The sequence below is a fragment of the Carassius gibelio genome, chromosome B1, assembly GCF_023724105.1.
Source record: "Carassius gibelio isolate Cgi1373 ecotype wild population from Czech Republic chromosome B1, carGib1.2-hapl.c, whole genome shotgun sequence".
Taxonomy (NCBI): domain Eukaryota; kingdom Metazoa; phylum Chordata; class Actinopteri; order Cypriniformes; family Cyprinidae; genus Carassius; species Carassius gibelio.
The window spans coordinates 9,163,281-9,190,433 of record NC_068396.1 but is presented as its reverse complement, the minus strand read 5'-3'; the positions used below and the strand labels follow the sequence as shown (position 1 = coordinate 9,190,433).

The following is a 27,153-nucleotide window of genomic DNA, read 5'->3' as shown; positions in this document are numbered from 1 at the left end:
TGCAAGCCTCCCTCCACCCATCCTCACCACATTCTACAGAGGAACCGACGTATCTAAATAGAGAACGTTCTGACCAGCTGCATCACTGTCTGGTACAGGATCTGTAGTGCAGCAGACCGCAATGATCATCGGTGCCTCTCTCCCCTCCATCCTGGACATCTTCCTAACACGATGCTCCAGCAAAGCAAACAGTATCGTGAAGGACCCCACCCATGCCTCCCACAGTCTCTTCCAGCTCCTACCATCAGGAAGATGGTACCGGAGCATCAGAGCCCACTCCACCAGACTGCTCAACAACTTTTCCCCCCAGGCTGTGAGAGCCCTGAACTCAAATCATCACACCCTCCTCTGAAACCTCACACAAACCCCCTACCTCCTGAAACATGGACCATCTCACCACACACACCCCCAACACCCCCCAACTTTACCACATCACAGAAAAAAATGTCACAGAAAAAAACATTTTGCACATTTTTTTTTTGTGCAGTTAAAATCTGTTTTGTGCAATTCTCCTCTACGCGCACTCGACACGTTTCACACCCACTGCTTTATGTACATAATCAGACAAAAGACTCAGTAATATGCTACATGTGAAATAGCTGCTCTGAACCTGTTCTCAGCAGTAAATGAAAGATGTGGGGGGCTATTGGCGCGATGATCATAGGCTCACTCTGGCTGCATCATTCCTTATCAATACTCAATACACGCCTACTCAGTACCGCGAGATGATCGCGTGCCGGTAGTAGCCTACTACTGCAGAACAGCAGCCGCAGCAGCGCGGTCGATGCTGCATTGCAGTAGCACTGGCATGATGTGCGTGAAAGTGGACCAGGTTGCGTAATCAAAAGCACCTCCGTTCCGCAAACTGCGCTTTGTGAAAACCCGAGGCTCAGACGGGAGCGAGTAGGAGGGGTCTGTGGGGTAGAACGGAGTCATTTTGACCCAGCGTGTCGCAGTGAAACGTGAGAGAAGGGAAGGGCACTTTCACAGCAAACACAAGCACTGAACACAGACTACAGTCTTAATGAGGTGATCTGTCAGTTGACAACCACATGATGACAGACTAGCAAAGAAAACATTCAAAGTACACACTGAACTGTTTATTTTATTACACTTTATATATTTACATCTGTAGATTTGATTACAGTTACGTTTAAAAGCCATATAGTCCAAATACCTATATAGCCTTATTTGACTTGCTTAGCTATATAACATTTTACTCATGAAAACTTGGTTAAATTTGTTTGTTTATTTATTTAGACAGTATTTTATGGAGAGATAAAAATAAATATATCCAAAATAACAAAATATTAATAATAATAATACGTCAACCAAACTAAAAAAGGTTTTATCCAATGATCAAATTTCAGACATCATAATTTCTGCCCAAAATATCCATAATATCATCCTTAATAACGCTTCCTGCAGTCCATCCTGTTGTCCTCTCACATCAACAACATCCACCAAAATATTTGTTTAGAACAGTTTTGAACTGTTTTCACTTGTAAACAGCGCTTGATCGGTGCAGATTTCTCTCCTGATTTAGACAAATGATTTTCTTTTTATTGAATAATTAAGGATGGAGGACTCATAGCAACAGTTTGATGTTAAAGACGTCTTAATGAATTTGTTCATTATAAACACAAAGCTTTAATAAAACATTAATTGATGGACTGGAGTGGTGTGGATTATCTGGATTATTCTGGTGTTTTTATCAGCTGTTTGGACTCTCATTCTGACGGCACCCATTCACTGCAGAGGATCCATTGGTGAGCAAGTGATGTGGTGCTTAATTTCTTCGAACTGGTTCACATCTTGAAAGTGAAGGCCTGAAGGTGAGTACATTTGAAGAACAATTGAAGGACTGCTGGAACAAATTAGCAAATTAAGTAACAGTATGTGGCAAATAAGTAGGCTGACTAATTTTATTCAGTTAGTCACTCTTGAAATAAGTACAGGTTTAATTTTGACTTCATAACGTTCATTCATTCAGTCTTGCAAAAGTAGCCTATCTCTTTCCTCATCCTCTCCCTCCTTTCTTTACTGTTGCAGTCATAAACTGTTAAAATTGTCCTGACAAGCATAAATGGGGAATGCCACGTATAACTCTTCAGGGACGTGCTAGCAAGTGGAACGGAGATGGCAGAGATGAATATGACCCATGCAAGGTGTTTACAAGACATTTCAAACACATTTCTCTCTTCCTCCTATTCTTCACCTTTAGTTCTTCAGTAATCAGAGTCTCTCCTCTACTCTGCTCTCTCCTCGTTTTGTCCACTCAGCTCTCTGTGCTGAGAGCAAATAAATCAGTGTTTCGCATTTGGCTGCAGTCCAGAAGAGATAAATGCTCACAGAATAAAAAGTTCAGCAGAAACAGTTGGACCATAAAGCATCCTTCCTCTCTCTCTCTCTCTCTCTCTCTCTCTCTCTCAGTCCTTCAATTTTGATCTACATTCATGATCAATGCAACTGATGATCTCAGCAGGCTTTTCTGTGCAGTGCTTGATTTAAGGACCCACTTATATACCTTCTTTGTCAAATTCAGACATGGGAATTTATTTGCGTGATAAAAGAAATAAAATAAAGTAGATGGTTGCATATTTAAAAAAAAAAAAGAGAGAGAGAAGCTGAACTGTGTCTACTGCTGTCCACTGTTTTTGATTTTAGAGACATTCTTAAGAAATACTTTTTTTTGGAGCTTGTAACTCTCTGGGTTTGGTAAGTATGCTGTCTCCTCTCAGCAGAGAGAAAACTGAAATACTAAACCTTTTCATGGGTCAGTTGCATCAGCCCAGTTTTTAACAACACTACAGCAACAGGGAGGTGTTATGACTGCAGGGAGAACCTTTGCGCACTGCAGTGTTGCCCTAAGAGCGAGGGTGTGTTTGAATCATGCAGAGTCATGTGGCGTGTCCTCAGCTAAAAGGTGACTATGTCCCTAAGGTCTAAGTGGATATTTATTCTTTCTGGTGTGAGACAGCTTTTGGCATGAACATATTTTAAAATCAAATGTATTGCCTCTGTGCTTAATTACTTCTGCTGCAAGATGCGTTGGATAAAAATAACCTTCTAAATAACACTTCATGTTCTGACATGAACATAAATGGCTGTATTTTTCATAGCTATCTTTTTTTTTTCTCTTTTTTTTTATGGGAAAGGTGACCTCGTGCATCCAATTTGTAAATGCAGAGCACTTAAAGTAACTGCCAAATGTGCTGACATGACAAACACCATCTGAAACATGCATTTTTACATGTTGAAAAATAGTTCATGATCATGTTATTGTGATTGTTTATTTCTGCACACATTAAATTCATTCTCCAAAATTCATTTATTTACCAAAAAAAGTAATTAACCCACAGCTTTTCTCAAAACATTTTTCTATAAGATGTGTCTTATATGCTCGCCAAATAAAATCAGTGATATTGTAAAACTACTGTTTTCTATTTTAGTATATATTTTAATTGAATCCTGCAATGGCAAAATGTAATTTTTTATTTTTTTTGTATCCATTATTCCAGACTTCCATGTCAGTTGATCATTACGAAATCCATCTGATTTGCTGATTTGGTGCTCAAGTAACATTTCTTATTATAATCATTATTGAAAATAACAACATTTGAGATAGTAAAATGAGTCCTGTTGATGAGTTTATTGCCTCCTTTGTGAATAAAAGTATTATTTCTTTCAAAAGAATTGTTCATTTTGCTACAGGCCATGTTTTAGTATATTGTGGCTGAGTTGTACCTGTAAAGGGAAAGCCCAGTCTGAGCCATAGATTCTGAATCAGCAATTTCTCTTAAGAGAAGCCCAAGTCACGAGGGGCATAGATTCTTCCATCTTTCAGTCTCCAGGTCTGACAGCATCTGTTATAGGAAGCTTCCAACAGCAGTGGAGGGATCATTTGCTAAGCACTGGCAGAGGCGTGTTTCCCACCGGCACCTCCAATCAATTGCTCCTCACTACGGCTGGGGACGTGAGATGTTTTGATGGAAAAAGGCTGCGTGTGATGCACAGGGCTTTCACCGTCTTGCGTTCCGGCTGCAGTTCCCCTGGCCAACGCTCTGACAGGCGCTCGGCGAGCAGGAAGAGACGCCTGGAGATTCTGGGATGCTCATAGCGGGTTAATAATACACATCCTCCACAACTGGCCCACGTCAACTTCCCTATCGGCGCGATAGCCCGCTTCCTTCGCGGACCAAGAGCAGGTATTTACAACCGCATTTCTTACCGCTGCTAGAGGTGCGCGGGTCACGAGCAGGTGCTGTCCAGCGAAGGTGGTGCTGAAAGAGGCTTGTGGGCTAGATAGAGCCGAGCCTTTGCGGCGGGGGTTCAAGTAAGGCAATGCACCAAGACTACTCAGGTCGGACTATGAACGAAAACACTTTGCATAGATCTTGGTAAGCTTGAGCCATATGACTAAATAGACTGTCCTGAACTGGATTAAGAAAGTCACTGGTCGATAAGTCCAAAGTTACCTTCTGGATCTCTGACCCCCGGAAGTTGATAGGTATTATTTCTATCTAAAATACGCACGGTGGTAATAGACAGTAACGCAAATGAATCAAACTAGCTCTGCACAGTGGGTTTGCTATTGTGACAGCCTGATTGTCGCTTTCAGCAGCAGCTGCACGGAGGGATTTGATTAGGCTATCTGTCATTGTGGAAGACAGAAGTGATATTTACCGTGTCATTTTTGCTCGAAGACCATGCAGCGCTGGAAGCAAATGCATGTGCAAAACTGGTTTCACATTGCATCTTGTAGCTGAAGGACAAAACGTTCCGATCAAGTTGTGCATGTGCATGATTTATTGAACTGCAGTAGGCTATCATCATTTTTGCTATTATTATTACTATTATTTTTATTACTATTATTATATAGGCTATCATTATTAATTATGAAACCATGCTCATTTTGTTTGCAGATCTAACTGTACGATCTCTGGTCTCATACATTTGAAGCGCCAAGTACAAGGACAGGAACACTTGAAAAGCCATCATGAATTTCATCCTGAAGGCAGCTATGGGAGGTGAGTGTATATATTCCCGTTAGGAGATCAGAAGTAAGAATGAAAGACTGGAGTCAGTGCTGTAGTGCTGCAGCAGTGGTCACGTGCGCGCTCCTTGGAAGTCGTTCGATGTTCAACTTAACGCACCGGAGAAAGAACGTTGTGCTACTGTACTGTCTAAAGCGACACTATTTGTCGTTCAGCATCTCCTGTGTGCAGCAGCACAGAACTGAATGTTGAGCCATATGAGCAGTAATTATAAAAAATGAATTAGATCAAATGTAGTAAAATTACAATGAATTATGGCATAGTATGGCATATGGATAACAGGATTGCAAATTTTGTTGCAAATTCAGGATCAGGTGCTTTTCTCTTGGGTAACAGAGTTGAGTGGTGAAAGGGATGGTCTGCCCAAAAATGAAAATTCTGTCATTAATTGCTTACCGTCATGTTGTTCCAAATACCTTCATTCATCTTTGGAACACAAATTAAGATTTTTTTTAATGAGATCCGAGAGCTTTCTGACCCTTCATAAACTTTATTCTGCAATTATGTTACCATGTTACCATCTAACGCCATTATGGAGAGTAACACAGTAATAAATTAAGCTAAATTAGAGATTATTTGTTTGCCATTTTATTATTTGTCATGGCATAGAAATTGTCCATTTCCTGAGTGTCACCAATTTTAAGTAAAGTTACATATTTTGTAACGGGAAAAGACATGTGATAACAGGATTGTATTGCGTAACAGCTAAAAATTCATTTTTTTTTTTTTTACTTTTGTTTGTTAAAATTAGATTTACAACACACCGTTTCACTACAATGAACAATAAACTCAACAGTTTGGCACTTTCTAGTTAGGTTAATTTTATGTAATTTAGTTTACAGTTATAGTTTAACAAACATGTCTAATAAGTCTCACAACACAAAACGTATGTCTTTAATATATATTGGAAAAACAAAGTGCACCCTATTTGCAGAACATGCCATGGAATTCTTTAAAATACTATGCAAAAACACATAAGGCATAAACCGTGGTGCATGATTATATTTGTTATAATTTAGGCCAGTGGCATCACCACAGAATATTTGTGCAATATTCATATAATAATGGACCATCTCTCATCTTCAGTATGCTGTTATGTGAAAGCTTGTTTGTGTGTGGTCCTATGATGTGGATGCCCAAATGGCAATGCAGTTCAAATATTTGCTTCAGTGCTTTCAGACTCGAGCCAGAGTGTGTTTAAAGTAGAAAAGCTGATGTCACCGCTGGACCGGGGCCACAGAGCAGCTGACTGAAGCAGAGGACAGTGTGAAAAGCACCAGCTGCCCTAACTGTCCCAAAAATAGATACTTCAAAACACAGTACATTAGTGACAGCAAGTCTTCAATCACAGACTCGAAAAAATTCGCAGCTTTGGTTTAACGTTTCAGACAGAGAACCATTTTGATGCCATCTGTTGAGAGGTACAAAAGCGGAAAGGGAGCACATGCAACACCATATGTTAACACTGTAAAGGTAACCAGATTGGTACATTTTTGTTTTTCACCATTTCTGTTGCTGTTGCTCATTTTTTCCATACTCTCCTTGAAGCTAAAATTCAATATGCTCCAAATTAACTCACATGAGTCAAAAACATGGTTTCCATATACATACAACAATATACACTGAAAAATAAACAGGTACTCAAGAGCCTATACAGACACTAAAAGGCAAAATATACATATACACACAACATACAAATATCACACCTACAGTATACATGTTTACATGGGATACATGCTTACAAATGTCAATGTTAAATGTTCAGCTGATACAATCATGCACTTCAAAAAAAATGTGTCCCTGGACCACAAAGGGTCATTCTTTTAAATTGAGATATATCCATCTGAAAGCTGAATAAATAAATTGACCATTTATGTATGGTTTGTTAGAATAGGACAATATTTTTCTGAGATAAAACTATTTGAAAATCTGAATCTTTGAAATCTTTGAAAAACATATATAAGTCGCACTGGACTATAAGTCGCATTATTTAGAACCAAGAACCAAGAGAAAACATTCCCGTCTACAGCTGCGAGAGGACGCTCTGCTCAGGAGCACTCAGCAGCATAGAGCGCTCTCTCACGGATGTAGACGGTAATGTTTTCTCTTGGTTTATTTCTCTCGGTTCATGTCAAATTAATTTTGATAAATAAGTCGAACCTGACTATAAGTCACAGGACCAGCCAAACTATGAAAAAAAGTGCAACTTATATTCCGGAAAATACGTATTCATGGTAGGAAATGTACAAAACATCTTCATGGAACATGGTCTTTCCTTAATAACCTAATGAATAAAAGAAAAATCGATCATTTTGACCCAAAATGTATTTTTGGCTGTTGCTACAAATATAACTTCTCTACTTGATACTGCTTTTGTGGTCCAGGGTGACATATATTAAAAAAATTATACAATTATTAAAACGTAAAAACATTTATTAATGTACTTTTGAATGCTAACAAAAAATAGCTTAATTAGTAATTAAAGCACTTCCAAAACTATTCATGTTAACATATTCTTAACTTAATATAATAATAATAATCATCACAATTCATAAAGGTCATATATTTGGTCTTTGTTTGTTGTGACTTCTACTATTTACACTTAAAGATAATTTATTAATTCTATGTTCATATTTTTGCAGTTCCCAGTTTCTTTATGAGCGGTCAAATTACTGGAATTCAATAACCCTCTTAACGGATCATTTATTAATCATTTGTTCATGATTTTGCAGTACCTAATCTGAAGCGGGAAATGTTTATAAACGTTTACTAATCATTCTGGGAACTGGACTTTTAGCTGTTGTAACAACATTTGTGTAAAGGGTGGTTTAAGTTTAGCTAAGTGCTTGCTAACACATTGTAATTTGGGTTCAAAACTTTTTATTGCATCAAATTAGTGTACTGTATATCATTGAACAGGAAATTCCTTGCCTCATACTTTAACAACAGACAATATATATATATATATATATATATATATATATATATATATATATATATATATATATATATATATATATATATATATTTATTTATTTTAAGAACTTTAAAAGAACATCCCAATGTAATATAAACAGATTCAACCGTGTTCACTGTACACTTCTGACCTTATAACCAACCTGTAAACCTACCCATAACACCAAACCTTACCCATATCACATAGCAGCAAAAGTGTTGTACATTAACAAAAACTAATTATCTGTTTAGCATTAATTTTGTTAATGATTTATTAATTAGAGTTATTATAAAGTGTTACCTAATTGGGTCTAGAATGTTGTATTCACTGAAGATCCTTTGAAAGTTTTGTGCCAATTCGTCCACATACAGTGTAACAATGTTTTTGCTGGACATCTTAGCTTTTAACAAAGGCCTGTTCTGCATAGCCACAGGCTTTCAGAGCACTCTTGATCAGTTTTTTTTCCTTGATATTGCACTTGTTAGTACATTCTTCGCCTTGTGGTGTAATGTTCTGATGATGTTGAGTTTGTGTTTCAGTGGGTGGTGAGAGCCAGACCACACAAATTGAGAAGTAGCACATATCACACAAAGCCAGAATATTGTCGCATATATCCTCCTTTCACATTCCAGACTTTGCTTGGGAGATCTGAATGTGATGTCCTCTGTGTACTGTGGACTTTTGCAAAGTGACGTTCCCTCTGTATATTTTTGGAAGTGTGTTGAGGCATGGTGTGACCAACCCATGAATTATTCCTGTTCCTCCAAGGATGCTCTGTTTAATCCAGTGAACCTGCTGTGGTGAATTTATTATTTACAAGTTAACTTTGTTTTGCCGAGTTGATTGGTGTTTTTTTACTTTTGTTTTGCAGATAAATTGGGATAGTGCTTTTAAGTTTATATAAAACCAATTCAGTTTCATTACTACCAAAGGCTTGGGAGATTTTTTTACATTTTAATTTTTTTTATCAATACTTTAAGTCAGCAAGGATTCATTCATTTGATCAAAAGAGAAACCATGCATTACAGTTTCCGCAAAAATATTAAGATTTACACAAAAATATATATTGATAAACATGAGAAATGTTTCTTTTATTGGCATATTTGGAATGATTTTTGATGGATCATGTGACTCAGAAGACTGGAGTAATGAGGCTGAAAATTCAGCTTTACATCACAGAAATAAATTACATTTTAAATAACATTTAAATAGAAAACAATTATTTTATCATATAACTTTTTATCATTGACGTTTAAAAAAAAAGGTGGTAGGCATAAGTGAAAAAAACTTAGCAGTTTTGAATGGTAGTGTATTTGTCATATTCTTCTATGAAAAGTTTGTATAATTAGGTTTATCATATCAGCTTCACTTCAAATATCAACATATTGTCTAATACACAATATAAGTACTATACACTTACATCTTCGCTTATTAATTTGGAAATATCTAGGCCTTATCTGTTGTATGAACAGGTAATAAATAGTGAAATTGCACACCGTTTTTGTAATTTGCATCCGGTCATCATTTAAAAAACCCAATTTATATAAGCTTTTTGTAATTTATATTCTTTATATAATCTCTTATGTGTTTGCAGGAGGCCCCCCTGATGTTGGTAAAATGTTGGGAGGAGATGAGGATAAAGATCCTGAAGCAGAAAAAGAGAAGGAAGAAGAGAGACAGGAAGCTCTGAGACAGCAAGAGGAGGAGAGGAAGGCCAAACACGCCAAGATGGAAGCAGAGCGGGAAGCCATAAGACAAGGCATCAGAGACAAGGTTAGAGAGACCAGTCATCATGGTCAGATCTCTGCTTTTCGGAAAATGATCATTAGCTATCCTTATTGGCTCCCCAAACCTTCTGAAGTCAACTGTAAATATTCTTCTGTAGAACATAAAAGTAGATATTTCGAAGAATGTTAACCAAACCGTCTCTGTTTCCATTGAATTCCATTATATGGACAAAAACTAAAATCCACTGTCTGGAAACAAAACAAAGTATCTTCTATGGACTCTATTCACATTTCCTGTGGACAAAGCCTCAGAAGCTTATGGTTAACAGTGGTGAAAAGAAAAAAAAACAACAGATGTAATTCTTGCATTCCCATTTACTCCAATAGGAAAAGAACAAAATCTGTATGTAATTGCAATTCTATATGCTCTTCAAAAGAGAATAAAAAATTCTTAACTGGAAGAGAGAAAGAGGACAAATTGCTACCACTCCCTCAACTACTGTAAATGCACAGAAACATTAACTAGTTTTCTGTAATCAAACACCAAGTTACTGAAACAAAGTATTGTGTTATAAATGTGCATTACATTTAAATTAAAAATTAAATTAAATAAAAAAATAAAAAAATTAAATGTACAGTATTGTTCAAAATAATAGCAGTACAATGTGACTAACCAGAATAATCAAGGTTTTTCGTATATTTTTTATTGCTACGTGGCAAACAAGTTACCAGTAGGTTCAGTAGATTGTCAGAAAACAAATGAGACCCAGCATTCATGATATGCACGCTCTTAAGGCTGTGCAATTGGGCAATTAGTTGAAAGGGGTGTGTTCAAAAAAAATAGCAGTGTCTACCTTTGACTGTACAAACTCAAAACTATTTTGTACAAACATTTTTTTTTTTTCCTGGGATTTAGCAATCCTGTGAATCACTAAACTAATATTTAGTTGTATGACCACAGTTTTTTAAAACTGCTTGACATCTGTGTGGCATGGAGTCAACCAACTTGTGGCACCTCTCAGCTGTTATTCCACTCCATGATTCTTTAACAACATTCCACAATTCATTCACATTTCTTGGTTTTGCTTCAGAAACAGCATTTTTGATATCACCCCACAAGTTCTCAATTGGATTAAGGTCTGGAGATTGGGCTGGCCACTCCATAACATTCATTTTGTTGGTTTGGAACCAAGACTTTGCCCGTTTACTAGTGTGTTTTGGGTCATTGTCTTGTTGAAACAACCATTTCAAGGGCATGTCCTCTTCAGCATAGGGCAACATGACCTCTTCAAGTATTTTAACATATGCAAACTGATCCATGATCCCTGGTATGCGATAAATAGGCCCAACACCATAGTAGGAGAAACATGCCCATATCATGATGCTTGCACCTCCATGCTTCACTGTCTTCACTGTGTACTGTGGCTTGAATTCAGAGTTTGGGGGTCGTCTCACAAACTGCCTGTGGCCCTTGGACCCAAAAAGAACAATTTTACTCTCATCAGTCCACAAAATGTTCCTCCATTTCTCTTTAGGCCAGTTGATGTGTTCTTTGGCAAATTGTAACCTCTTCTGCACATGCCTTTTTTTTAACAGAGGGACTTTGCGGGGGATTCTTGAAAATAGATTAGCTTCACACAGACGTCTTCTAACTGTCACAGTACTTACAGGTAACTCCAGACTGTCTTTGATCATCCTGGAGGTGATCATTGGCTGAGCCTTTGCCATTCTGGTTATTCTTCTATCCATTTTGATGGTTGTCTTCCGTTTTCTTCCACGTCTCTCTGGTTTTGCTCTCCATTTTAAGGCATTGGAGATCATTTTAGCTGAACAGCCTATCATTTTTTGCACCTCTTTATAGGTTTTCCCCTCTCTAATCAACTTTTTAATCAAAGTACGCTGTTCTTCTGAACAATGTCTTGAACGACCCATTTTCCTCAGCTTTCAAATGCATGTTCAACAAGTGTTGGCTTCATCCTTAAATAGGGGCCACCTGATTCACACCTGTTTCTTCACAAAATTGATGACCTCAGTGATTGAATGCCACACTGCTATTTTTTTGAACACACCCCTTTCAACTAATTCAACTAATTGCCCAATTGCACAGCCTTAAGAGCGTGCATATCATGAATGCTGGGTCTCATTTGTTTTCTGAGAATCTACTGAACCTACTGGTAACTTGTTTGCCACGTAGCAATAAAAAAATATACGAAAAACCTTGATTATTCTGGTTAGTCACATTGTACTGCTATTATTTTGAACAATACTGTATGCATTTAGCACACAAAAATGCTGACAATAATGGCGAACACACTACACTTTATATTTATATACACACACACTTTATTTATCTAACACACATACTTAGTATACACTTAAATTTTGCACACAATATATATGTACATACATAACTTCACTTTGTAATATACCTGCCTACAATTGTCATTTGTATATTGTCATTCACTGTCTACATATTTGTATTTTTTATTCTTTTATTATCTGTTTTATGTTCTGTCGCTGTCATTCTGTTGTACTGCGGAGCTTCTGTCACGAAAACAAATTCCTCGTATGTGTAAACATACCTGGCAATAAAGCTCATTCTGATTCTGATTCTGATTCTGATTCAGTGCATTCAGGCTATCAATTTTTTCCTATCATGTGTTCCCGGGGAATCGAACAAAGAAACATTTGACTCAAAAGTGCAAAGACAAGCATAAACAGTGTCTTAGTTTTTTCACCTTAAAGGGTTAGTTCACCCAAAAATGAAAACGGTCTCAATTTCTCACCCTCATTTTGTTCCAAAACTCTAAGACCTCTGTTCATCTTCATCTTCAACTATTCATTGTTAAAATAGTCCATGTGACCTCAGTGGTTCAACCTCAACACAAAAGAGTTGTTAAATAAAGTTATTTTTATTGTCTTTGCACACAAAAAAATATTATCGTAGCTTTATAAAATTAAGGTTGAACCACTGATGTCACATGGACTATTTAAACAATGTCCTTACTACCTTTCTGGGCCTTGAACGTGGTAGTTGCGTTGCGGTCTATTGAGGGTCAGAAAGCTCTCAGATTTCATCAAACTATCTTAATTTGTGTTGTGATGATGAACTAAGGTCTTTGGAACGACATGAGGGTGAGTAATTAATGACAGAATTTTCATTTTTGGGCAAACTAACCATTTTAGCGTTTTTAATTTCAGCTTTGTAACTCCCTATGTTTGTGCAACAGTATGGCATTAAGAAGCGCGAGGAGGCCGAAGCAGAGGCGCAGGCGGCGATGGAGCAGGCGAGCGAAGGCAGTCTAACCCGTCCAAAGAAAGCAGTACCATCCGGCTGCGGAGATGACGAGGAGGAGGAAAACATCATGGACACGGTGATGAAGTATCTACCGGGCCCTCTGCAGGACATGCTGAAGAAGTAATTCCCTAAATAATCTCAAGCACACGCAGCTTTAGATATTATTTTAACATGTACTGACTTCGGCGAGAAGAGAGCAACCTAGAGCAAAACACAGACTACACCATTTACCTTTCACACATTTCAAATCGCAAGGAGCTTTAGATATTAGTGACAGATCAATCAATAAAGCAAGAGGGGTTAATTATCAGAATATAAGCCATATTTGATCTTTACAGAGAAACCTGAATCACATCATCTCTTCGACAGTTATTTCTTATTCAATACGTAAAAAGCAATATATATGCATGAATTGTTCAAGTGTCTATTCCACTGTTTTGTATCACCAATCGGTAAGATTTAGCGTTCGATATGAGGAAAAAAGTACTTGGTTGAAGACATTCTAGTCTTGCATGTGTCCATAGTGTTTGTGTGCTCAATGACATCTTGTTTTTGTCGCTGCAGAGATTGCAATCAGATAAAGAAGGCAATAACATTCTCTCATGCTGTAAGCAAAACAACAACTTCTTTGTACGTCTGTCACCACGCCATTTAGGTCAATCTGGCGAATCTTGTCACACTGTAGTTTCATCAGTCTGGAACATTTAATGCCTCAATTCAGATTAACAGACTTGTCGAGACTGCATTCTTGCACCGTTTTTGTGCTTTACGACAGATTCTGATTTTACGAAGATTTCTGACTTTAAGATTGAAACTCAGTTTCACAGGGACGCTATGTGTGTTTCAAATGGACTGTAATTTCTCTGGTCTAGAGCCTGTGATCTACAACATTCTCAGCAATAATAACGTATTCTGTTTGCTTGGCTTGCAGTAAAACGAAATAAAATCATAAGAGTGTATGAATGGCTCTGATGATTTAAAAAAAATGTCTGTCTTAAGATCTGTTGGGTATATGGTATTGTAATAAACCAATCACACACCTAGTTTTGGTGTTTCAAAAAGAAAAAAATTGCAATTAATGGAATCTGCAATATGAAGATGTGTAGTTAACATGATTTATGTTGTGTAATATTATACCTGCAGAGTTTATGAATTGAAGTTTATAGTAAAACTGTACAGAAGTGTGGGTGTTTGGAAATAAATACTTTCATTCAGCTACGGTCCATTAAATTATATATATTATAAATTTTATATATATATATATATATATATATATATATATATATATATATATATATTTTAAATTCATGAAAATTTTTAATAATATGTAAACATCTTAACATTCTTTTGAACGGTAGTGTGTACTTGCATGTTAACAACTGATTTGCATCAGTTGTTAAATCACTGCAGTAAACTAAAAATCTCTTTTTTCACTTTAACCAGTAATATCATAGCATCTAGTATATAGTGAATATTAATAATTTCAATACATTTTAGATTAAACTTCTGAAAAAAGTACATTGCCACAAATGATGTTACACATATAAAGTCTACATATTCTTGGTATTATGCAGCCACTATATAACAAAAAAAATAAAAAAATAAAAAAAGGGTGGCACTGTTGATCATTCTTAAACATTTTAATCTTCTGCATATAAATATTAAAACAGTATTCCTGATGCAAGGCTATTAATGTGGTTAAAAATAAATAAAAATAAAAACAACATTTCCACACAACTTTTTATTCTTTATTAACTCAATAAACCACATATAGTAAGGTCTACTAACACTCTATGGCAATGTTTATGGGCCTGCGTCCGAACACAGGACAAGACAATCATCAGTGAATTTTCCCTTTTTGGTTTTGACCAAGATGACGACCCCAAAAGTCCTATAAATGCTCTGTCATTTAAACAGTAGGAAAATGTTTACATCCATAAAACATACAGACTTTTACTATGTTGGAACAGTGTGAAGAGAGTAAGGTCTGATCACAAACAACATATATCTGAGAAACACACACACACTGCCAAAACACTGCACATGACAGATCGCAAATGATACCCAGTCTCGGGAAAACTGCCAAGAAATGACCAGGGTTCACTTCTTCAAGATGCATCAAAAAGAAATTATATTTAGCAAAATCATTCAGTGCAATTTTAAATGTGCATTCCTGTACAAGAGCTCAACAGAGTGAACATTTCATTCGCAACAACTAAAAATAAATGCATGGAAACTTAAATTAATTTAGGAGCATATCTAAATCATTAAATTTGGGGATGAAAACCTGTACTCACGATAACAACCTAAAATGTTCTCAGGAAGGAATAACTAAAAACATTATTTAACACATATAGACTTGTATAAGCACAATAATCTGTTTATAACAATTTATAATTATAAAATACCGTTTTAAACAAAACTTGTATATATATTTTATTACTGAAATGAGAAATATTAATATTAATATACTTTTATTAATATACTTTTATCCAAAGCAACTTACATATTCAGGCTATATAGTTTTGATTTACCAGTAGCCTATGCGTGTTCCCTGGGAATTGAACCCACAACCTTTTGCACTGCTAACGCAATGCTCTACCACTGAGCCATAGGAACACGATTATTATAATAATTAATTAAATCATTTTCTGATTTTGTTAATATATAATTTCTTTGGATTTTGGAACATGTAAATAACTTTGTGAGAGCAGGCATAGGCAATAGCACATAGAGTTTTATGAGAAGTTTTCTATTGTGTGTTATTATTCTCACTTAAAAGTAAAAAAGCATTTAATGAGGAAGACTATATAGAACACATACACATCAATCACAATCATTTAATGATAAGTGGTTATTATAGAGAGAGACCATTAGTATAATATGACAGATATTACTGCTAGTTGTGAAAAAATGAAACACAGCTTGACCTAAACATGAAGAAGATAATTTTCCCTCATCAAACATAGAATATAAAATGTATAAATAATTTCATAAATATACTGGAGCGGTGCAAATACACAGAGTTTAGATTTTATACTGTAGTCAGGTGACCAATAAAGGTACTGCCAGTTATTTAAAGGTAAATTTAAGGTAATTTACCAGTTGTTAAACACAGAAGAACAGGTCAAAATTATAGCATATCCTAAAAAAAAAAAAAAAAACACACAGTACATGCTTCTACGCGTTGTGTGCGAGAACTGGCCCAGAAAAGGCAAAACCACAGCTACAATCAGTGAAGTTTGAAGTTTGATGTTCTTGGTGTGCATCCAAACACTGCAAAATGGTTGGCTGGCTGTGAAGATTAATGTCAATTGAAAACAGTGATAAATTGAGCATCATTTTCATCTTTCCTGCTTCCATCAACACAAGTAGTTGATTTTTCCCTGCTAATGTTATGGCAGGTAGTTTACACATTTTTAAAACACTCGGCCATGAGTAACTATGTGTCTGGTAAACAGAGGGTGGTACCTTTGGGTTTCCAGATCTGGGGCTTTGAAAAAAAGCCTTCTGAATTGAATGTTTCCTTTAGATGATTTTGTGAGTAATCTGTGAAAGGGACAGAAATGGTGTGAGGATCTGGGATAAGATGGGGTGTGATGCAGGTCCCAGGCCATAGAGGGTTCCTGATGCTGTTACACGTCTGTCCGACATTTAGGAAAGATAGGTCCTTCTTCAAGCCTTCTCTTTCTTACTGCACACAAAAACAAAAAAAGAGCTGATCAATTTTGAGGACATAAAAATGTGAACTGTTTTCATTATAACAGTCTGCAAATACCTTTTAAAAATGCCATTGAAATTTAATTTTTATTTATTTTTTTGTCCTGCCAGCATTTGGTTTTTAAACGTTTTAATGTTTCTAAATAAATTAAATATATCAAAAATATTTTAAACCTTTTTTAAAAAAAATTTTACATTTAAAAAGACTCTTACACTTTCTCAGACAACCTCTATGTTAGACAATGGGCAATCCTTATTGCATTTGTAGAAAGATACAAACATAAAATTACAATAAAAGAAATAGTTCACTCATTTCAAAGCATAGTTATTATAGGATTCAAAAATGATTTGGACTTAGAATACAAGTCAAATGGACTACTTTTATGTTGCTTTTTGCCCTTATTGTAGCTCATTCATTTTTATTGAGACATTCTGGTAAGTTTTCTTTTGCACTGCATAGAAGGAAGTCATATGTCTCAAAAAAGACACCAAATGTAAACATTTTGGATGAACTACTCCTTAAAGAAAAAGGTTTGGTATGCACAGCTAGCTGGAGGACATTTTCTATAATATTTTAGTAGAGTTGGCATTAGAATACTGTCTTAATGCAGAAGAAAGTAAAGAATAAACCTTAAAACCTGAAAAAAAACTTTACACAGCCAAACAAACAAACTGAGAAACAACCAGATGATGGAAAGAGACAGGTTGTGAATTCATTTTGACAGAGAAAAATGCAGTAGCGAAGAAGCGGCAGAAGGTAGCTTGAGGAACAGTACAAAAGTTCAAAACGATCCAGGATTTGAGGGATTGCGAAAAGACAGCAGGTAGTGCCCAGAGGGAGAGAAGGAGGGCAAGACTCTGTTTACTTGGGTTTCGTTGTGAACTTGAACTTTTTACAGAAGGCTCTTTCCAGCTCAGGGACTGACAGAGTGAATGTGATCGCGCCATCTGAGTCCGACCGAACTACACGTGCTGGAAATACATACATGGCATGAAAACAGCAATATACAGTATATACAGTACTCCTTTTAATACGTTTATTCAGTCACACTGCCATAAAATGATCAGAAGTGACAGCTTCCTATTTAATATAAATGCTGTTCTTTTCAACTTTCAGTTCATTAATATTGTAATAATATTAGACAATATTAATTTGAATAGTATTTTTGACCACAATGTTTTTCAAAAATCTTCCACATACCAAACTTTCGAAATGGTAGTGTACCCCTTTTTCACCAAAACTAGCATACAAACACACAGTTATGCATATTTTAACAAATATATGCAATTAACATCAGTAAATGTTAATTCTGAAATACACATACAAATACCAAACTCGACTGCCTTTATCTCAGTGTGTGTGTGTGTGTTTCTTACCCAGATCATTGTTGTTCATCATGGCATTAGATCCACGCAAGCGTGGGCCCTGCTGGGTGAAGTGGTATCCAAACTTTAGCAGAGTAGTGTTCCTCTCCAAAATGTTAGCCATCTCCATCTCAACTTTATTACCTAAAGGCTGGCTCTGTATCCCACATAAACACACAGCTTATAAGAACGGTTCTTTTGCTACTCCTATGATCAGTGCAGATAATGGCTCAGACCTCAAATGACTTTGGTCTATGTACATGTGTGTGTGTGTGTACCTGATTATCAATCTTTAGCTCCAGCAGTGTAGTGTTACTCTTTAATGATTCCACAAGTGCAAGAATTCCAGCTCCAGTAATGAAGTTTGATTCAACGTTTAGACTCTTCAGAGTGGTGTTCAATTTCAGCATGTCTGCTAGTGCCTGGGAACCAAACAACATTACACGTCGTTTAATGCCTACACTACTGTTCAACATTCAAAACAGCTGTGCTGCTTATTTTTTTGAGAAACCTCAATACATGATTTCAGGATTCTTAGAAAGTTCAAAAAAACATTTATTTGAATCCATTTAATGCATTCCTACTGAATAAAAGCGTCCATTAAAAAAATTCAAATGTCAGAACAGTAGATGAAGCGTACTCAGTAAAGTAAATCTCAGGAACAACATAGACACCACCCCCCCCAAAAAAATAAAAATAAAAATGCATTGCAAAAAATTTCTTTAATTTCTTTAAAAAAATATTATTAAATTGTTATTAAAATTTAATTAAAATGCTTAATTGTTATAACAAGGTCACAACTCAGATGTAAAAATAGGCTGCATGCTGTATTTTCATTTTGGAAAACATAGCTTATTTAAAAATATATATATTGTATTTGAAATTATTTGAAAAATCTGAATTTTGGGAATGACTGTGCTTCTTTATGTAACTTACAAAGGCCACAGGATCATTACTTCTGGTGCCAACGATGCTCAGGCGCTCTACAACACTGTTCCCTTTGAGAACTTCAGCATACGCTTTCAAAGTTAGAATTGGAATATTCTACAGATCACCAAAAAAACAGAGGACACATAATGGGGTAAACCATCAAAACATATGAAGACACCATGCAACAGAGAGTATAGTTTATATAAATGAGTTAAAGTGGCACCTTGATGTTGTTTAGATTGACCTCAACAAGGTCTGGATCATTTCTCTTGATTCGCTGTAGTGTTTCCTCTACATCTGTGTCATTGGGCTGTTCGTCTGGCACTGGCTTATACTGAGTACACTGGATTACGCCTGTTTATATTATACAACCCTCAATTACAACACATTATATGGTTCAGTGCCAGATATATAAAATACATAAAATATATAAAATACTACATCACATTGTAAAACTCTACACTGTAGACATCAAATCACATCAATCCCAAGCTACACTAACAAATGTATGTGACATTGCATTACATTAATGTAGAGTTTTTTCTTTAAATTCATGCATTCCCTGGGAATTGAACCCATGATTTGGACAATTCTAGTGACGTGCTCTACTGTTCAAGTTATAGGGATGCTTTAAAGAAACTATCACACTAAGATGCATTTATTTTTATAGAATGATAGCTCAAACACACTTCACTAAATCAGCTGGAGACCAGCCGTTTAAACATAATTGCAATAATGGCTCTAAGTATAGAAGGTTTAGCATCATTTGTCTGCAGACGCGTTTGTTCAGGCATATTTAAAGGAATAGTTCATTCAAAAATGAAAATTTGTTTAAAATGTACTCCCCCAATTTAGGCCACCCAAGATTTGGAGAAATTTTGCATTATATCACTTGCTCACCAATAGATCCTATGCAGTGAATGGGTGCCGTCAGAATGAGAGTCCAAACAGCTGATAAAAACATCACAATAATCCAAAAGTAATCCATATGACTCCAGTCCGTCAGTTAACATCTTCTGAAGCAAAAAGCTCATGTTTGTACAAAAATGAATCAAAAATGAAGGCATTTTAACTTAATTCAACTATCACTATACCTAATAAAAAATGCTTCGTGTAGTCAAAAAGGTCATGCCCTGTTGTACTCTCATGTGGAAATCCACCAACATATTTTCACTTGTAAACAGTGCTTGATCTGAGAATATTTCTCTCCTGATTCAGACAAAACAACCTTTTCCACTGGAAACAGCAATATAGATAGAGGACTCGTATTTTTAGCCAAAAGCATAAGATAAAAAAGTTTCTTTTTTAATGTCTTTTCATCAATTGATGGACTGGAGTCATTTGGATTAGCTTGTATAGCTTCATCCAGTGTCGACAGCATTACTATCATATTGTGATGCTTGTATCAGCTGTTTGAACTTTCATTAAGATGGCACCCATCCACTGCAAGGGATCCATTTTTGTCTGGATGAAGAAACAAACTCATCTACATCTTGGATGGCCATTTTCAGCAGATGTTCTTTTTTCAGGAAACTATTCCTTTAAGTGTAATCTATAATTCGATCAAAAATAATTATTCAAATGTAAAGCATAAAATCAAACAAACATATTACAGGACAACTGAATGTTCACTTACTGTTCAAGCCCTGTTTGTTGACGATAGTACTGCTGGCCAGAGCTTCGTAATACTGCTGATTACTCATCAGTGTGTGCATGCCCAAAATGGCTTTTCAAATTTAGAAAGAGGGGGAAAAGCATGTCAAAAAAAAGCATTTCAAGCATTTTATGTCAGTCAAGTCTTAAAAATGCACAACATATACATATAAATCATCCATAAAATCATGTTTTCCAAGATAACTGATGAAAAAGATCTCAAGGAGAACAGTAATGCCATCAGATGAACTAGTGCAGATTTTTTTTTAATTGTACAGCAATAGGGATAGGGAGTCAAGAGGAAAGTGCACTTTATGAGTCTGGAATGTATACTGGATCTGACTGTTGACCCTGGGCCAAAGACAACTGAACTAGCCTTATTCCCATATGAAGCTCCAATCTGTCTGGGCATATAAACTGTTCAGACTAAATCAACTCCTTAAATCCTGCTTTCTTAGAAACACGATCCCAAAGAAAAAAAATTACCTCATTTTAAACTAAATCTCTCCATCACGCTAAATGAGAGCAAGTTAGTGTCTGAGTTTTTTTTTTTTAGCCAGCAGGAAAAACTTTGTTCCCCTTTTTTGGTAGCCATGTGTCTTTAGCACACATGGATGAGTCATCATTGTTATGAAAGAAAAAGAGCTGAAACTCGCACAAGCGGTTTCAAGAATTTACATGTGCACGGCTGCACGTCAGTTCACCTAAAAGCAAAAATTAATTATTTACCCTGTTGTTCCAAACCTGAATGGTTTCGTTTTTTTCCCTATTAAAACACAAAACAATTTCGAAGAATGCTGCTGCTCTATGTAGTCTTCCAAAAACAGGAAAGATAGTCAAACAAGTTTGGAAGCAACATGAGGGTAAGTAAATGACAGAATTTTCATTTTTAGTAACCCTGAAATAACACGTAAATCACCATGCAGACATAATATGCTAAAGATGCCATTCATATAATGAACAAATGTTTGAGTTTTCTGGAAATATTAGAGCAGCATACAAGGTTACAAATAAACCTACTGGAATGATCCGTGGCTTAGAAACCATGGAGCAGGGGAGTGGACAGAGAAAATGAGGAATGAAGATGTAAAAATGAAGTGGAGAAAACTAAAGGACAGACCAGAGAGAGGCACACGGTGAGATACACACACAAGAAGAGGGAATTAGTTCATGAAATTACAGATGGATTCACTCATTTGAATACGCATTAATATGAAAATGAAGATTCAGCACCTTCTATCACTAATACATTCATATTGCTGTTACATTAATTAAATTGCTAACATTAGTATTGTACCTGCTATATCGCACAATTCTGCGTCAGTAGCACTGGATAGCGCCTCCTCTAGTTCAGGCTCCAGAGTGACATCTTCCAGGATAGGGTCAACAACTTTGGTCTTAGCCACCCACACTTTTCCTACATACGCACATTTACACACATACAGAGATGGAGAGAGAAGGGAAAAAATGTCTTTGTTCATTTTTGCCTGTCCTACATATGAGGCATCATTTCAATATCAAATTTCGTCTCCAAAACAATTTTATAAACATGAGTGCTCTTGTTTAATGAAATGTATATGTAAATAAAACTAAAAAGTTAATATCTCTTTATGTGCATCATTTCCAATGCTATTCATTGGGTTATGCAAAAAATGTCAAATAAAGATTGTTTGTATTTAGTTTTCATAAAAGAGCTACAGTATGTATTTCCCTTAAAAAATGTCAAACGCAAAGCTGGAAATGACAGTGTAGTGGCAATGTTTAGAACTTTTGACAAAAATGACAATTTCTCATGTGATGTACAGTATATAAATATACACTATTGGACTTTTTAGTTGACAAATTACAAACTAATGAGAATCTGAAGAGAGTTTATTTCTCTAAAAGTTCCAAAAGTGCCCATGGTTCTAAATTTAAGCCACTTCTTACCTCTTTTCTCGCCAGTGTAGGGAACAAGATCATCACGGTCTGGATGCTCTTTGGCCTGTTTCTCAAGATGAGTGAGAAGGTCATCCCTCTGGAACGTTCCGGTCGGAGCTTTCTTGGTCTGATCCCTCTGTCTGAATCCTGCAGGCAACAGTGCGTTCTGAAAACAATATCATTTATGAATATTAGATTTGTCGTCAAAATATCATAACAAAATCACACTGTAAACTAATCCAATACACAAAAATATAAAATGGCCATATCTGCTATCCTAAGTTAATACCATTACTGTACATGGTACAGGGGCCTTTTTCCATCAATTTTATCTTTGCAACTATTTGATACAGGCTATATGAGATTGCTGCACTTAACCCGGGTTTTCTCATTTGCACCCACTTACTGAAAACTCCAGCATCACCTTAAAAACAGAGCAATGATAACATACTTCTAAGACAGGGCCTATCAGCCATGAGTAAACGGGGGGATGTGTACGTATGTGCATGTTAAATGCGATGACAGAATCCAGAACACACAACAGCATTTCAGAGAGAACAGAGCTTTACAGGACACCTTAGTATTGTTTATTCTTAGTGCAGATCAAACTGAGCAAATGGAGACTGCAATGGTTTCTAAAGTGACATTTAAAATCGTTAAAGTAGAGATTTCCACTACAAAATTTACAAGCACAGTTTAGTGTTTCGGGAAAGGCTCTGCTTTGGTGGGTAGTGTTTATTTTTGTTATACTTGAGCAGATTCACTTTTGTTCCAGCACTAGTATTTATGGTAAACTTCTGCACCTCTGGCTGAACATCTCTGTTTGGGAGAAGAAATTATCTTTTCCCTCCTCACTGTTGCTGGATATTTATCCTACCTCTGTGTCTAAATCTGTCAAGCAGCGCTTAGATGCTGGAGTCAAACCTGATTTCTCTAGAACAAATATAAAACTGTGGTCTGAGTGAGAAAAAGAACACTAACAGTAAAAACACTTCATTCCCTAAAAACACTATTCTGCAATACAACAGTGCACACCCCTACCCATGTAACACAACACAGTCCTCTCAAACTGACTTCACCATGATAGTCTACACTCAGTAACACCAATGTGATACAACACCAGTGTTGGGTGTAACGCGTTACAAAGTAACGCGTTACTGTAATAATATTACTTTTTTCAGTAACTAGTAGTGTAAGGCATTACTCGTCTGAAAATGGTAATATTATTACAGTTTTCCCAAGCTAGTTACTTGCGTTACATTTGCCAGTAGGCACCTTCATCACACACAAGGCACACAACACAGAGAACAGAAGGGAAGGGAAGGAGGGCGTGAATGGAACAGTGATTGGTCTGGGTTTGGCACGAGGTATCATTTACCATCACTGATTGGTCGACAGCCGGCAGCAGAGCGGCACGCTCAGACAGATGGGGAAAAATGGAAGCGTCAACAACGGCAAGCTCTTTTTCAGAGGAAGGTTCCCAGCAACAGAAAGCTAGTTTCGACGGGTGGAGATTCAGTAATTATTTTGTAGGAGTGCTCCGATCACGATCGGCCGCTCGTTAATGCGCATCTCAGTAAAGCCGGTTCTCTAAAGCGGTTTATTCCATCAGGTGCGTGAACCATATGTTCATACAACCGTGCCAATAAACGCTGAAAATGAACGTGGATTTGCGCATCTTCTCAGTTAATAACGGCTCTGTGTAGTAACAGCTGCTCTATGTGAAATCACGCACCTGATGGAATTAACCGCTGATTAGAGAACAGGTGTACTGACGAGCAGTAATATAAGTGAGTTGTGTAAACAGTGATTTATGTGACTTCAATTATTTCTTATTAAACTGAAATCGAAAAGTAAAAAGTATTTTTTGGAAAAACCACATCCTGGTGTTAGTCTTCATATGCTGCTGAATAGTGTTAACACGGATATAGAAAAATAAGGAGTGCAAGAGATTGATTCCTAATGTCAGTTTATTTTTAATTAATACTACAGTAGTTCGGTTCCCTTTACATCTTTAACTACCCGTTAATTTATCAATTGAATGGGTGACCTATCCTCATTAATAGAGCAAACATTTGCCCCCCCTGAGAGAATTGGCAGGAGCCGCCACTGATAAAGACCCTAAAGAACACTCCTCCTTTGTATGTTCTCCCTCCATCTGATGCATCTCAGGCAATTATAGAGTAATTAAGAAAAAAAGATGTAACTAGTAATATAACTAGTAATATAACTAGTTACTTTCTCCAGGGAGTAATAAAGTAAAGTAGGGCATTACTATTTTTGAGAGTAATATGTAATATGTAATATATTACTTTTTTGAGTAACTAGCCCCAACACTGTACAACACAGTCCAGACAAAGAAAACCAACAGGAATCAAGTGGTCTTCTCGAACAATAATAGCAATGCTCAACACATAACAAACCAGACTAAGTAGCAACACAGTCGAGTCAAACAAACACCATGATTTGTAATAAAAACCCAGTCAAGCCAAACAAATGAAACAATGAAACAGCACAGTGAAACATTGTAGAAAGTGGGTTTCATAAATAAAAATGCCAATGAAACAACAAGACCTAACAAATGATTGTACAAACACAGTACGGACAGAAAAGCATTATACAAAAAAACAACACATCCAGTCGAACAAACAACATTATACTTAAAGTCCAGCCAAGCAAACATGACTATGAAACAATCCAGTTACTACATATTAAAGACAAATGGCACATTACACATAAAAACACCGTAAAGGACAAACACTGGGAAACAACACAGTCCAGACAAACAGTCCACATAAACAAACCAGACACAGTAAAAACTACACAGTCCAGACAAACAAACATCGCTACCAAACAACACCGTGCAGACAAAGAATCAGACTTGGTAGCAACACAGACAAACAAACACCACTGTGTAAAACAATGCAGTTCAATCAAAACAAAACTAAAATAATAGCCCGGTGAAACTAGTCCCACTACAAAACACAGGACATACAATAGGTCTCCCTTTCGAACATCTTATAAACACCATATTTACAGATCAGAAACAGATCAGGTTTTGGTCAGAAAGGTTTTTATTTTTTTACCTTTTATATTGTAAAGTTTTCAGAGACAAATGAATTGTGTGAGCACATGTATGAATTTTTTCATTTTATGGAGCTTTTAAAGTCCAATTTTAGATTTGTTTTAAGTTCACTTACATCAGGATCAAGCTCTTCGAGTTCATCTTCTAGTCTCCTGAGCTCTTCTTCACTGAGCTTCTGCAAGAGCTCATCCTCATCCACATCCCGGTACTTATCCATCTCTTTACGGAACATGGCGAAGAAGATAAAATGCAGGAAGGGGGCAGAAGAAACTAAAAAAAAATAAAAAAAATAAAAAAAAATAAACAATTAAAAAAAAAAGGCGAGAACAGTGGATTTCCCCAGTATTTAAGTGGATTATTCTGGCCAAATTGAAAGCATATGGGTTATGGAAAACAGAATAGTACGGGTGTACTTCATCACATTAACTGCTAACATTAACAAGCAGATAATGCACGTTTACATCTATGTCTATGCTTTACCATTTAGAACCTTTTGAATGTCTCTTTCCCAAATATTTTGTTTGAAAACTGGATTTATGCTTGCCTTCTGTAAAATACATGCTAAATATATTTTAAAGAAACATAAACAGTATGATCTTACACATTAGATGAACAGAGTAATTTATTATTATAGGCCTACATCTACACGTAAAGAAAACTTGTCAAACTGACGGCTGGCATCTGTTCTTCACACCATCTCCATTTTCTTTGATGAATCCAATAGACAAGGACATTGACCAGCAAACTCCAACATACTGTATAATGCAAATTTATTATTAACACACTGTCTTGACTTGGAGCCTCTAGTTTATGTTTCCTGAATCAATAAACTAGTTATTATATACACATTTCTAGTTCCTCACACAAAATACTTTTCCACTACAGTTAATAAAAGAGCATTCTTGAATAAAAGCGTGTTGATTCTAACTAGGGAAGTCCAAATACATAACTATTAACATTAGTAAAATAAAGATAAAACAAAGAAAATGTAGATCATACATTCACAACCTCAAGCCCAAATCAATCAAATATAGCTTATTTTCTCAGTCCTGTTAATATACTTATTTGTAGGTTTATGACTATGCAATGATGTGGAAAACAAAGCGTGTTAGGACCGGAGCGTCTATATTTCTCACTTACTTCAGACAGCGCTTATCCCACACTATATATAGCGCATGTGACAGCTGAATACTTTGACCAGATATGGCTTCTTTTCGGAGCCGCTAATTCACACAAATGGGCTGCTGCCTCGAGCAATGTATTCTCAGTTCCAAGGTCCACAGAAGAACAGCGCTCGACACGGCGGAGAAAAGTCTTAACATTAAAAGCAGTTACTGCTGCAGCCTTCTTTCACAAGTCCAGTAGTCGGTGGCGATCAAAGCGTTTCCACACACCCCGAGTAGCGCAGAACATGGCCCCGCCCACCGCGCGGACCAGCCAAC

General features: G+C 36.3%; 2 protein-coding genes across 6 annotated transcripts; one reads left to right on the top strand and one right to left on the bottom strand.

Moving 5' to 3' along the window:
* The first annotated feature begins 3,867 nt into the window (after positions 1 to 3,867).
* LOC127948492 (complexin-1) lies at positions 3,868 to 13,997 on the top strand. Of its 4 annotated transcripts, none has more exons than XM_052544950.1 (4): positions 3,868 to 4,208; positions 4,926 to 5,030; positions 9,608 to 9,786; positions 12,971 to 13,997. In XM_052544950.1, exons 2-4 carry the CDS (start codon positions 5,000 to 5,002, stop codon positions 13,160 to 13,162), a joined length of 402 nt encoding a protein of 133 aa, XP_052400910.1. In that variant the 5' UTR covers positions 3,868 to 4,208; positions 4,926 to 4,999; the 3' UTR covers positions 13,163 to 13,997. The 4 variants fall into 4 exon arrangements, with proteins under 4 accessions (XP_052400910.1, XP_052400912.1, XP_052400911.1 ...); XM_052544952.1 differs by lacking the exon at positions 3,868 to 4,208 and adding an exon at positions 4,227 to 4,510; XM_052544951.1 differs by lacking the exon at positions 3,868 to 4,208 and adding an exon at positions 4,228 to 4,400.
* A 2,174-nt stretch (positions 13,998 to 16,171) lies between these two features.
* On the bottom strand, positions 16,172 to 27,125 carry LOC127948329 (tropomodulin-1-like). Of its 2 annotated transcripts, XM_052544748.1 has the most exons (11): positions 26,852 to 27,125; positions 25,827 to 25,981; positions 22,636 to 22,792; positions 22,004 to 22,123; positions 20,690 to 20,779; positions 19,277 to 19,407; positions 19,060 to 19,167; positions 18,402 to 18,545; positions 18,136 to 18,280; positions 17,625 to 17,730; positions 16,172 to 16,732 (listed from the first exon to the last, which is right to left on the bottom strand). In XM_052544748.1, the coding sequence occupies exons 2-11, from the start codon at positions 25,941 to 25,943 to the stop codon at positions 16,714 to 16,716; spliced, it is 1,137 nt and encodes a 378-aa protein (XP_052400708.1). In that variant the 5' UTR covers positions 25,944 to 25,981; positions 26,852 to 27,125; the 3' UTR covers positions 16,172 to 16,713. The 2 variants fall into 2 exon arrangements, with proteins under 2 accessions (XP_052400708.1, XP_052400709.1); XM_052544749.1 differs by lacking the exon at positions 17,625 to 17,730.
* Between the last annotated feature and the right edge of the window lie 28 nt (positions 27,126 to 27,153).